Raw genomic sequence first — 13,797 nt, 5'->3', positions numbered from 1 at the left:
CACACACACACACACACACACACACACACACACACACACACACACACACCAGAAAGAGACAGAGACTGAGAGAGAGACAGAGACAGGTTTATGTAGAACTATGTGGACAGGGCTGCCCTTGAAATCACAAATCTTTCCTGCCTTTCTCCCCCTGTTTAGAGACACTCTGCCGTGGCTTTCCTTCCTACTTCCCCAACTTCTAGTAAGGCTGGACATTTCTTCATATGATATGCTATTACTATTTGGCTATCCCTTCAAATACCCATGCAGGTAGGGGCGTGTGTGTGTGTGTGTGTGTGTGTGTGTGTCTCCCCATTTCTGGTACTGGGATGGAACCCAGGGCCTCATGTCTGCTACATAAGCACTAAGTTATATCCCCAACTCTCTGGGTTTGAACTCACTCTGCAGTTAAAATAGACCCTGACCATGAAATTCTCCTGCCTCAGTCTCTGGAGTAGCTGCAATTACAGGTCTATGACCACCAGATTTGCTTGTCTTTTTCCTAATTGGAATGGTTTCTTCATATATACAGTGCCTCTATCACATGCTTGGAGCATCTTTTCCTATGTTGTGGCAAACCATTCATACATGCATATATATATATGTATTGAGAGAAATCACTCCTTAGACGCCTGGAGGAAGGAGCATGGCATGCTCTAGCTAAGTTGCCAGCAAGGCTGAGGAACCTGAAACTTAGTGGCCTACCACTGTTGAGGTCCAGCTTCTTCATGTTAAGGACACCAGGGTCCTTCTGCTTCTTCATGAAAGTTTTAAGTCATAACTAAAATAGCAAATCAAAAAATATTCTTATCCTGTTTGTTCCTGAGAGTGAGGCAGACAGTTGTTATTGGCCTTTTTCTTCACTGGTCTGAAATTCATACCCTATTTCTTACAAACAGCACTAGAAATTCACTATGTACATTTAACATAATATAGCCTGTTTCTCCACTTTTAAACCTATTTCAGTGTAGTCTTCAGCCCACACTGGTAGGTTTCCAGCCCTGACATCCCATAAACATATGGTGCACTCTGTCAAATGCTGAGTCTGACTGTCCCTTTTCATCCTTTGTATTGAGCTTCCCTCCTGACTTGACACTTGTGATCTTTCCATCTCAAGGTGCTTGTCCTTAAGGATGCTCTGACTATGCATCTTCATCTCCACTCAATCTGCTCTCCTTCTTGGGTATCTCTTCTTCAACCTACTCAGAATGAATTGTTCCCCCAAGGTTCTTTTGTTCACTTCTCATTTTACTATTAAGCCATGGAAAATTTCCTCTCCAGGACTTTCTGGAGCTACTCTGTTGCTGTTAGATTCTAGATACACATGAGATGATATGGCAATCTGTCCCAAGCTTATTTTAGGACTTCTAAGGGACACCGAATAGCATTTCAGGTGCCTCATCATGCATAAAACTGCTGCCTTGAATCAGTCCATTCTTCCCTCGTCCAGTTTTACTGTCCTTCTGTCCTCATGGCTTTCATCTTGCTTCTTTAGACATGTTATTCACAGTGGTACAAGAGCAAGCCATCTAAAACTCAAATGGGAACATGACATCTATTGTTCACATGTTAGGGTAAACTCCTTCCTGGGATCTGGGGAGCTCTCCTGTGACCTGGGCACCTCCACCTGTCTCATCTCACCACAGACCCACTTACACCTTAGGGGTCTCCACTTACTCTCACTTCTCCAAAGGAGCTCTGTTTACACGGTGCTACCTGGGAAATTCCTCCCCCTTCCTCTACCCACTGGTTAACTGCTACTTCTCTAAGACTCAGTTCGGATGCCATTATTCTTAGGAGGAATTCCTGATGGCACCTTGATGCCAGCTCATAATCCATTGTACCAGCAATTATAAATGTGTTACCCAATGCTTAAGATCAGGGACAATGTCATCCCCTCCCACTTAAGTCCTAAAATCTAGTGGGTCCCAAGACTCAGCCCTCCTCTCATGATGCCACCTCCAAGATGATCCATCCATACTGACACCTCCCAAACTCATGTCTGCAGCCAGCTCATTTCCAATACACAAGAACATTTGCTTTACTCTTTTTCCAGATCTCCGCCACACTGGTTGTTTATTCAGGTCTGTTAAAACATAACCGCCTCTGAGGTATCCTCCCCCCCAGATCCCCATGCCCACTATCTTCTTAATACTCTCCAAAATTAATTTGCTAATTGTCCCTCTTTCCTACCAAATCACCCCACACAACCAGAGTGCTTACTTACTGTGCTGTCTCTACCGCCTCAGACAGTTTCTGCCATAATGTTTACATGTTAAATATGTGTGGGATGAAATAATGTCTAACACAGTCTGGCACATGATTCTTACTGACATTTGAATGCTTGCTAATTGCCCTATATTGTGTTAAATGCACTACGGGAATTACTTTGTCTTAAAGACTACAATTGGCTCCATTTTATACTGAGACCTCTAGGGATCATAATTTGTTGGAATTCCAGTTAACAAGGATACGAGTACCAGTGGCTTTGCTGTGAGTGGCTACTGTACTATCCTTCCAGTTACACCATATACACGGCCATGCGCTCTAATGAAAGGATGGTGACGGTGGACAATGGGGAGGGAAGACAGCACGATACCTTCTGTGAGAGGAGGAAGGGAACATGGTACCCTCTGTGAGAGCAGGGAGCACTGAACCCTCTGTGAGAGCAGGAAGGGAACACAGTACCCTCTGTGAGAGTAGGAAGGGAGTCAACTAGAGAAAGGAATGCACTGCAGACCTTGTCCTCTGCACTACCCTCCCCACCCAGCCAAGCTGAGCACCAACCCTGCTTCCTGATGGAGAAGTCCACCTTCTCCTAGGTATCACTGCTTAGAGAGGGTTGGGTCACCTTTAATTAGGCAACCAAAGGGAACTACTGTGACCATGCTAGTGAAGAGTTTAAACTATTTGCTCTGGGTACAGGGAAAGCACAAAGTACTCACAGAACAGTCTTGGAGTCTACTAATGTCTCTGCCAAGGAAGGGTGTATGCCTGGTAACTGTTCTTTCTCGGGGTCTCAGCTTTTCCATCTACAGGGAAAGCACCCCAGATCCTAACCGACCATGACCCTTACAGAGCAGAGCCCCAGGCCCCTCAGCTAACTGCTCCTGCTGTCACTGGAGAAAGGTCTCCTTTCTATGTTCTGGACTGGCCTGCCCTTGGTACTAAGAACAGAATTCTTTAAGATGCAAAAGTGAAGAAACCAGCTGCTCTTAGAAAGCAGAAATCCTGTGTGTGTCTCACTGTCTTCCAAGAGTGACGCAGTGACAGCCGAGCAAAACGGTCCTTCCCTGCAATATTTATTAAGGAATTTACACATACACAGGAGAAAGGCAACCAGGCGCTGTGGCTCCCACACACGAGATCTTTGAAGCAAAGTTTTCTTGTCTGAATTTTCAAGTGGGGTGAACGATGGCCGAGAGAAAGGTGTCCAGGCTCTCTGCCTCTTACATCTGGAAAAGGTGGGCAAACAGCACTCAGACACGAGGGCACAGAGAGACTGGCAGATGGGAGAGGAAAAAGAGAAGGGACTACAGATGAGATGGCAAGTTTTAAATGTAAGATAACCTGGCAACAGTTTTAGGCTGTTGATAAATTAACTCCTCTCTGTTGTAAACCTAGAACTATAAAAAACAAAACTACACCCAGAGCAGATGGGGAGGCGGCAGATGGGATCCACACATCCACATGCACACAAGCAGTGCACACGCTGAGCTCCGCATTTCCTCGTAGGGGCTGGTCTTCTAGCCACGGGGCCAGATCCGGCTCAAGGTAGGTAGAAGGCAGGCAAGGGCTATGTGTTTGTGTGTGGGACCTTCATGGAGTCTTTGGTGCTAACGAAGGCTGACTGAGGCAGCGAGTCCTGAAGCTCCAGATCCTGAAAGCACTCAGAGTGAAGTAGAGTGATATTTTTGCTCATCTTCATAGGAAGGGCTTGCCTCACTCTAGGGCCAGGGCAAACTGACCCAAGACACAAGGATTATCTGATTGCAGAACTTCCTTCATCCCCAAAAGGTTGGGAACATGATGGCTCCCTCTTCAAGCGAAATTCTCAGCACTTAGAAACAGCTTCTAACAAAAAAGACTCTTTCTACTTTCCCCTCTGCCAAGCACTGTCCTTTACAGACCTTTCTGAGGGTCTGTCTGAGAGGAGGCTCGACCTCAAGGGAAGGTACTGAGCAGTGTATACATTCTCCTGCAGCTCATGTGCCCTCTTCTGCCAATAATTTCTAAGGTGCTGGTGCTGGGAGAGGGTGGGGGTGGGGGTGGGAGGAAATCTGGACAGTCAGGGGACATGACCAACATAAAGCAACAGAGAGGTCTATGACTCTGGGAAGGGACTGGGTTAGGCAGAATGCCAAACCGTCTATGACTTATGATCAATTTCTAAACCAAACAGAGAGATGTAGGAAAAGGGGAAGCAGAGAGCTGGGGAAAGAAGAGGAGGGAGGAAAGCAAGGGCCGAAGAGAGTGGCAGCCATACAGGTGCTTTGCTTTTATTTCCACATCTGAGGACTGAGAGTCTGATTGGCTGCCTGGCCATTTCCACCGCCCATTGACTGTCCATAGTTCATCATGCCGTTGGCTCCGTAGAAGTTCATCCCAGCCATCTGCTGGGTCATCTGGAAAGGACAGAGATTTTTCAGATCAGGCCATGGGCACTTAGCCAGTTAGTGCACAGAGCAGGGAGGAATCCTTCTGTTTGTGGGAGGCAAGAAGGACTCCTGAGTCTAGTCAGCAGAAATGCCTCCAGTGAATTTCTCTTCTTTTCCAGGCCCTCTCCTGGCATCCTCACTGAAGGGACTACTGTCAGCTGGCCACAGCCTGCCCTGAAGAGTCCAGAGACTGCTCGTGCTCCCCCTCATCGCCAGCAGAGGGCATCACTGCCAGTGTCAGTGTTTAGGCATGTTTGCTTGGGAAGGTGGGGTGATGGGGCCTCTACTGAATAAACAAAGGAAGAACAGGGGAAACAACCTGCATGTTTTCCATCTATGACAACCAGAGAGGAAGGAGAAGAGTCAGAGAAGAGCCGGTGGTGGGACAGAGCCTCCTTTTGCTGTTTGGTTAAAACACGGTCTCACTGTGTATCGCTGACTGCCCGGGAACTCACCTTGTAGACCAGGCTGGCCTCAGACTTGCAGTAATTATCCAGCCTCGGCTACACTCGGCACTAGGAGTGGTACATGAGTCCACTAGGATTAGGGACATGTGCCACTATGCTGGCCAGAAGGGACTTCCTTGTAATTAGACTGAAAGACAGACTGACAATCTGTTGATAAAACAATCTTAAGTCCCCTGAGCCCAGTATGTTTGCTGTATAAACAAATTCTTGTTCTTCCATCAACTTTTCAAAAAATTTCAGTTTTCCTTAAAATTGAAAATTAGGTAAAAATTGGAAAAGTAATACAACAAAAATCCATGTTTCATCTTTAAATCTACTAGCTCTTAGAATTTTCCCTGATGTTTTTGTGTAAGTGTGTGTGTGTGTGTGTGTGTGTGTGTGCACTAAACCTTTAAAATAATTTCGAGGAGCACCACAAGCTGCGGCATCACACCGTTCAGCCCTTGGAGGTCAGCAGGCTTCTCCTAACGATGGACACTCTCCCAGAACCACGCTATAGCAGGCTGTCACAGTGCTACAACAGTCCACACTTCACTGTCCCAGCCCTTTCTTCTCATCTAAACCCTGATGTCTGCCTAGATGCTGACTTCTTGTTTAGTGTGTGCCTGACAGACTTGGGTAGAGAGAGATGTACAGAGGTGGCCTCACACCAGAGAATTGCCTTGTTCTTTAAGTCAAAAAAGGTTCCTGATATTTGAAAGTTGACTGCTGTGCATCAGTTTCTCCAAATATAATAAAATGAATCTTCCTGTTTGGCGAGGATAGAGCAAGCCTTTAATTCCACCACTGGGGAGGCAGAGACAGACAGATCTCTGTGAGTTTGAGGCCAGCCTGGTCTACATAGTGAGTTCTAAGACAACCAGGGCTACACAAAGAAACCCTGTCTTGAAAAAGTCAAAAACAGAAAAGAAAACAGAAAGACTTTCCTCCTCCTACCTCATGCTCGCCTCCTCTGCACAATGCCTTTCCAAGTTACTAACCTAGACACCTGTATGTTTCAGGTTCCATGTCTGCCAGGACCCAGTTAACCAGAGTTCTACTCTGCCATGCCTTCGGGCTGTTCCAGGTAGGCCTCCACCAGGATGGGTCTTTCTCTTTCTGGCTCAGTCACCTCTAGGCCTTTACCCCCTCTCTTCTTTTTGCAGTTTCCTCTGTGGTGCTGGCTCAGTGGGATAGGATGCTCCTGTGTCTAATATCATGTCACTGAAGCCCACAATAGTGGTTTTATTTGTACTCCTTGCTTGTTTGTAGAGGTTTGATTTTGTTTTGGGGAAGTTGTGGAAAGACTCAGACTTAGTTCCTATAGAAACTCAGGAATCTCTAACTTTAGGCAGGCCTTCCAGGGAAATAAAAACAAGGTATATCTTTGGCATTAGCTTATCTATATAAAAAGATTTGGGGGAAAAAGGAGTGGCACCAGACACTGAGGAAGGCTCTGAAGTCTCTTCCCGGTACAGTGAGGCTGCTTACCTGAGTAAGGTTCCACTGTAGCTGCTGAGCTGGCTGAACTCCATACACAGTCTGGGGCAGAGCTGCCATGCTTGCCATGTAGCCGGCCTGCTGAGTGGTCATCATCCCGTTCGGCACACCCATCATGGAAGCCTGCATGCCCCCCATATAGCCTGCAGGCATGGCCATGGGGGTAACCATTCCAGAGGCTCCTGGTTGAGCTACCATGCCTACTGGTGGGGGCATCATGCTCCCCATGATGCTATTAGGTGGTGTAACCCCAGGGAAACTGGGGTAAGCTGTGGGATATGCCATCTGAGCAGGAGCCATGAACATTGCTGCCAAGAAAACACACATATGGGCCTGTTAGAGCAAAAAACACAAAGTTAGCCCAGATACTCACTAGCCGTTCCTTTCCAGGAAGAAGTTCTTATGTTATTCAACTCAAAACCCTGTTCTCCACAGCAAAGCAGCAGGATGCATTCTCTCCAAGAATTCTTTCTACGGTTCTCATCGGGCCTCGCTTTGATCTAGTCATTCCCTTTCAGAGGCAGACCCTGACCTTGAGTCAGACTCCACAGAAGAGTGACACTAGACCCTATAGAAGTATAGCTCTGATGACATTATATCTATCTGCAGATATATTTATTTGCGGCCTCCTCATACTCAAGTTTGTTTTATACATAACGTCCTTGACCTCAGAGATGACTAGTCCTGTCATAACAGAACAATTCCTGTTATAAATTAGCATGCGATGGAACATGTTTCTTTACAGCATTTCTCATTCACACTTACTTTTGGTTGATTGCCCGTCCCCCATACACTCCTCTCCCTCATCTCCCCAGCCCCCTGAATCCCTGCTCAACTCTGTGCCTTCATTACTCCTCCTTCCATTTCCATATTGCATGTAGTAACAGCCTTCCCCATCTCTCTCTTTCCCCATCTCCTGGGCCCCTTTCTAATTTACTGGGCTCTAGCCTCCAGTATTCTCTTATATGTGGATTCTAACACATAATTTTTGCACATGTTTACTTATGTGAGAGTAAAATTACACACATGGTATGTGTATTTCTTAGCCTGGGTTATCTCACTTACAATATTTTCCACTTCTATCCATTGTTTTCAAATTTCATTTTTCTGTATGACTGAGTAAAATTCCAACACAGTAAAGAACTCTTGCACGTTTGTCTTCAGTCTCTCCCTGGAGCACGTCTATGACCTTACAGACTCTACCTTGGGCAGGCATTTGAGGTGTCTGCGATCCATACAGTGACAGGATGGAGTCCTTGGAGAGCTGTTTCTTGCCTGTTTCTTCTGATTTGCTCCCTGGCTCTGGAAATAGGTTCAGGTTTTCAGGGACAGAACCAGCACTCCCTGCAGTTGGCATGGAACCTACAGCCTAGTACAGAGGACAGTGAGGAAAATCAGTCAGCATGGAACCTGCAGCCTAGTACAGAGGACAGTGAGGAAAATCAGTCAGCATGGAACCTGCAGCCTAGCGCACAGAGGGCAGTAGGACGACCAGACTGGGCCTCTGTGGAAGGACTCTTACACTTTCTGCTTCTTCTAGTACTTCTGATAAGAATTCATGGCTCATGAGCCAGGTATGGTAGCTCAGAACCTAGGAGACTGAGGCAGGAGGCTGGCTGAGAGGCTGAGGCTACCTGGGTTACACAGTGAGTTCTTAGTCATCCTGGACAACACTGTTAAAGTGTGAAACACTGAGGGATAGGGGAGTAGAGAAAGAAAGAAAGAATTTATGGCTCATGTTAAGTCAGTATCTTCCTGAAAGACTTCTCCATAAAAATAGCTGACAAGCCTTTCGAATTAAGCTCTGGTACAAGCCTTTGTTCTTTAACAAAACAATGAAACAATGTGACTTGATAAGAAAAAAATAAAAATAACCCCAAAATGATGCAGCACTGAGAACTGAGTTTAGTCAGTGTACAGGCTGGAGATAGCTCACTGGCAAAGTATTAGCCTAAGATATATACCATCCTGGATATAATTGACAGCCTCCCCTCTCTCTCATACATACAAAGATCTTGGAGTAGCTATTTATCATAATATAACCAGAAACAACTTCCATAGCTAAGTGTTCATCATCTGCAAAACATCCATTTTGGAGAATTCTTGTGGAAGTATGAAAGTATGAACAAAATATACAAAATAACACAGACACTATTTCTGGGACCTTCTACAAACATGAGCAAGTGATACTCAAGTCTTCCATACTAACAACACCTTCCATACTAACTGAACACCTAGAGGTTCAGTCTGAGGGGTTCACTGCAGGTATCAGCCTTTACAATATGACACCCCTGTGACAGAGGCCCATTCAAATAGTTACTCTTTGAGGACAAAAGACAAAATAATAGAAAGCAGCAATCTTGGGCTAGAACAAGATAACACAATGCCAAAGAGAAAATCAAGAGAAATGAAAGTCCAGCCCTACCATGGACACATTCATGATTCCGATTCCATGGTTCTATCAACTTTTCTGGAATGCTCTTTAATCCTCAGACGTGCAGAAGACTCACCTTTCTGGAAACCGAAGAAGGGGATGGAACAGAGGCCAAAAGATCTAGATCCTTTTCTAGGGCATTGCTGGTCTTACTGTTAGCAAGTGAGCAGGCCACAGGAGCATCTAGGAAGAAAAACAGAATTTCATACAGCACAGATATGAAGACCTGTCCTCTATGTGAGACAAGAAGACCACAGGCTCATCTGGCCTTGGCCCAGGAAGCCTGGATAGGGTGTTTCAAAAGAAGCCTCACCCACAAGGGCTTTGGAGTTACAGCTCGCTGTCAGAGGGCAGCAGAAACTCAGGCCTGAGGGGCCACATCAGTGCCTCAGCTGTTTCCTCCCAGCTACTGGAAGGACAAGGTGTACAGGACTCATTTGCAGAGAGAAACGGTGTGGAAATTGGAGCCATGGTAGTCAACGACCTGAATCAGCAGCCGAGACCAGATGGTACAACCAACCACCACTGCTGTGAAACGGAAGGGCTTTCTCTTTAAAAGAGGCAAAATCAGAACTGCCGAGAGAACTGCACAGTAACAGGGTACCTCAGAAAATGGCTGCACAGGGGCAGTGGCTGGCAGCTGAGCAAAGGAAAGAGGCAAAAGGCTCAGAGGTGTTGTTTCATGAAATTGCCAACTTCTACTGAGGGCCTGGTGTGAAACAAGGCCAGGAACTGCAGAGGTGACCTTTCCAGCAGCATCTCAAGCAGACACTGACTAACCACAGCACATGGTTATGCACGCAACATTCAAAAGTTGAGTAAACTGTCCAGAATCCCTGATTGTAAGTGGCACTGTGGGGACTCTGCTCCAAAGGCCATGCCCTCTAAGCCATTGCTCTGAAAAAGGCCCAGCAAACACTTTGAGTAACTTCAGAACTAAACAGGAAGAAAATGAGCAAGCAACTTTAGTGAAGTAAACACAAACATAAGCCGTGACTCCCAGCCTTCCTAGAGAGGCTGAGAACTCATTGAATTTGCAAGAATACAAGAGGTGAAAAGCCTAATTCTTACCAAGACCCAACAAGTCCATGACAGGGGCTGCAGATTTCGGGGAGCTTTTCCGAGGTAGCTGCGCATCTTCTTTTTTCTGTGGCTAAGATGAAAACATGTTATAAAAAAGAGCAAGCAGCCGGGCAGTGGTGGCGAACGCCTTTAATCCCAGCACTTGGGAGGCAGAGGCAGGTGGATTTCTGAGTTCAAGGCCAGCCTGGTCTACAGAGTGAGTTCCAGGACAGCCAGGGCTACACAGAGAAACCCTGTCTCGAAAAAACCAAAAAAGAAAGAAAGAAAGAAAGAAAGAAAGAAAGAAAGAAGGAAGGAAGGAAGGAAGGAAGGAAGGAAGGAAGGAAGGAAGGAAGGAAAGAAAGAAAGAAAGAAAGAAAGAAAGAAAGAAAGAAAGAAAGAAAGAAGAGCAAGCAGTTGTTTTTGACACACACGTACCCCCATCACTGTAAAGCCACAGGTATTCTTGTGGTATGGCTGTTTGTCAAAGACAGTTACCACAGAAACAAGACTCAGGAAGTGCCAGGAAGCACGAGTGCAGTGCGTGAATGGAACGCAAAGTGAGAAACAGAGCTCTGGTAAACAGCGCCCTGGTGGCTTGTTTAGCTTTTAAGAGAGGGTTAACCTCAGTAAGTGAGAACACAAAACCTTTTAGTTTATTCTACAGATCACTTTAAAGAGTTCTGATCTACTCTGCCAAAATCAAAATGGACTGCATCCACAGATGAGAGTCACAGTGATGTAAAGGACTTTTCCTTAAGCAGTAGTATAAAACTCTGTCTCCTGAGGATGAAGAGATGGCTCAGTGGTTAAGAACACAGGCTGATCTTGAAGAGGACCCAGGTTTACTTTCCAACACCTACATGGCGACTCTAGACTAGACTCTAGACTCTCGTCTAGAGAGACACAATACCTTCTTCTGGTCTCCGCAGGCACTAGGCACACATGTGGTGCACATATATACATACAGGCAAACATTCACATACATAAAATAAAAATAAACAAGCCTTTAGAGAATATAAAAATGTGAAAATCTTTCCTCTTATGATTCTAAGCCCCTAGGCAATCTACTTCACAGCCATAGTATGTGCCACAGGAAAGAAGGGAGCATGACCTGACTTCTGGACTGCTTCAAGCTGCAACAGGGAGATGAGGTAAGAAGTCTGACGAAGGCTAACACATTGACACTGCATACTGGCAGGAACGTGTATCATGCTCAGAAGAGATAGTGTTCCCAAGCTTCCATCCAGCTTCCTATCACAGAGAAGAGCTATAAGCCTGGTGCAGTGTGGCACATTATTAACCTCAGTATGTGGAAGGGGCTCTGTGAGTTCAAGGCTAGCCTGACCTATAGAATGAGTTCCAGGGCTACATAGTGAAATCTTTGCTCATTAAAAAAAAAAAAAAGAAAGAGAAAAATTTAATAAAAAGGAAGGATAGAAGGAGAGATGGGGATAGGGAGGAAAAGAGAAGGGAGCAGGGGGTGCTAGAGAGTAAGAGAGCAAGAAAAGCCATAGAGCACATTAGACACAAACTAGCAATGGGCAAGCAGCAGGTGGTCTCTAAACGTGGGCCTTCAGTCCCAGTGCAACAGTGCAATATGGTTTTAAATCTACTCACTGCCTAGCCTCCCGCCATCCCCCCCCCCCCCCCCCAGATATGTGGACATGGACCGCCCACACGGTAAGACGCTTCCTACTTACCATTTTTACTTTCTCAAAAACAACAGGTTCCATCTTCCTCTCTGGAGCAGGGTCACTCCCTCGTTTCCACTTATCGTCCTTCTCTTTCTGAAGTGAGGGACAGGACACAGTGACTGCTTAGCATTAGCACATTAGTGTTTCAAATGCAGGCAGGGCATCAAAGGTCACTAAAGATTCTGATGCAGAAATTTAACCAACTTGGTGTGGGGTGCGAACACTCATCTTCCTCACTAACCTCCATACTGGATGAGGCAGACACCACATTTTAAGGACTATCCACTCTTGAAATCTGTAATACAGACAGACTATCTATGGAAGTTTAAAAGTTGCCATGCATTTGTACCCTTTATCTCCTATGTGTTATACATAACTATATAAAGCCAAAGAGACCTCAAAAAATAAATATTAAAGGCAGGCAAGGTGGTGAATGCCTGTAATCTCATCATTTGGAAGATTGAGTCAGGAAGATTCTGAGTTTGAGACCAGTCTAGGGTTTACATCAAAGACCCTCAAAACAACAATCCCCATACAAGAACATCCCTTTCAGTTTTGTTCTCTTTTGAACTCTGGTCCTCTGCAAAAGCAACAAGTAAGTGCTCTTAACCACTGGGCCATGTCTCCGGCCTTTTTACCTCTATTTTTAAAATTAGGAAACAAAGCTAGAGGCTGGGCAGAGTGACACAAACTTGGCTGAACTTAAAAAGTTCACAGGCGGGCTGGAGAGATAGCTTATAGCTTAAGAGCACTGGCTGCTCTTCCAGAGGTCCTGAGTTCAATTCCCAGCAACCACATGGTGGCTCACAACCATATCTAATGGGATCTGATTCCCTCTCCTGGTGTATGTGAAGACAGATCACTCATATATATAGAAATAAGAAAATATTTATTTAAGAAAGAAAGAAAGAAAGGGAAGAGGAAAGAAAGAAAGAGAGAAAGAAGAGACAGAAACAATCCAGCAGGGCTTGGTGGTGTGGAATCCCAACACTCAGATGTGAAGGGAAGGGATCTCCAGTTCAAGGACAACCTGGGCTACAGAGTCAGCTCCAGGCCAGTGTGGGATATATAGCAAGACCCTGTCTCAATAGCCAGTCTCCCAAAAGAATCTAAAACATGTAAAAAGTCAAATGTACTAAGCTGTTCACCCCAGAAATGGTAACCAAAAGCATAAATGACAACCGTCCTGCTGGGGAGGGAAACTGTCTCATCTGCTCGCCAGGAGATGCAGCGGAGCTTATACAGCATGGTAGATGGTTTGCAAGGAGACATGCTTTATAACTAGATTTTTGGTTATGCCTCTGAAGAAGAACACACCCAGATGAGTCATTAGGAGAATAAACATGAGGTCTTCCTCTTAATTTTCATATTTCCTATAAAAATAACTTTATCATAACAATACTTTGTCTTTTTGTGTATAATGTGGCACTGGAATACAGAACACTGTTTCCTTTTTGTCTTTGTTTTTGGAAATAAAGACTAATGTAGTCAAGGCTAGCCTCAAATTTACTATGTAGCCAAGGTTGACCTTAAACTCCTGATTCTTCTGCATTTACACTCAAAGCACTAGGATTACAGATGGGCAGGCACCATCATGCCCAGCAGAACACCATTTACATACTTAAGTTAAAAAGTTTGCCTTTTTTTAAAAATGGGCCTTTGAAGGGAGTACTGTGCACCTGTAATAGCAGCTTTAGGAAAGCAGAGGGAGGCGATCTCTATGAGTTTGGGGTTAGCCTGATTTACATAGTAAATTCAGGCTAGCCAGGGTTACATAATGAGACCCTATCTCAAATACAACAAGAAGACAAAACCCAAACAAACAAAAAGTAGACATTTGGGTGGGGGGGGGGAAAAACCTCAGCAGAACACTATTAATGTGTACAACACTTTAAGTTATATCCCTAGCACCCAACACTAGCCAAGTGATCTCTTTAACAAAGCCAGTTACTTTTGTTTAAAACTAGTTGTTTTCATTTAATGAATGTTCTTTCTTTCTT

General features: G+C 45.2%; 1 protein-coding gene across 1 annotated transcript in view; it reads right to left on the bottom strand.

Moving 5' to 3' along the window:
- Window positions 1-3,281: 3,281 nt before the first annotated feature.
- Window positions 3,282-13,797, bottom strand: part of Smap2 (small ArfGAP2) — a 48,181-nt gene continuing 37,665 nt past the window's right edge. Inside the window, exons 5-10 of the mRNA XM_028784950.1 lie at window positions 11,804-11,890; window positions 10,110-10,191; window positions 9,115-9,221; window positions 7,808-7,973; window positions 6,596-6,912; window positions 3,282-4,625 (exon numbers count right to left, since the gene is read on the bottom strand). Coding sequence (XP_028640783.1) covers window positions 4,500-4,625; window positions 6,596-6,912; window positions 7,808-7,973; window positions 9,115-9,221; window positions 10,110-10,191; window positions 11,804-11,890 — 885 coding nt within the window. The 3' untranslated portion in view covers window positions 3,282-4,499. The remainder of the gene's footprint in view (window positions 4,626-6,595; window positions 6,913-7,807; window positions 7,974-9,114; window positions 9,222-10,109; window positions 10,192-11,803; window positions 11,891-13,797) is intronic.

This window comes from Grammomys surdaster, unplaced genomic scaffold (genome assembly GCF_004785775.1).
Source record: "Grammomys surdaster isolate TR1022 unplaced genomic scaffold, NIH_TR_1.0 100, whole genome shotgun sequence".
In the NCBI taxonomy this organism is placed as follows: domain Eukaryota; kingdom Metazoa; phylum Chordata; class Mammalia; order Rodentia; family Muridae; genus Grammomys; species Grammomys surdaster.
The sequence above is the reverse complement of the archived record's forward strand: the minus strand, read 5'-3'. Positions and strand labels throughout refer to the sequence as shown.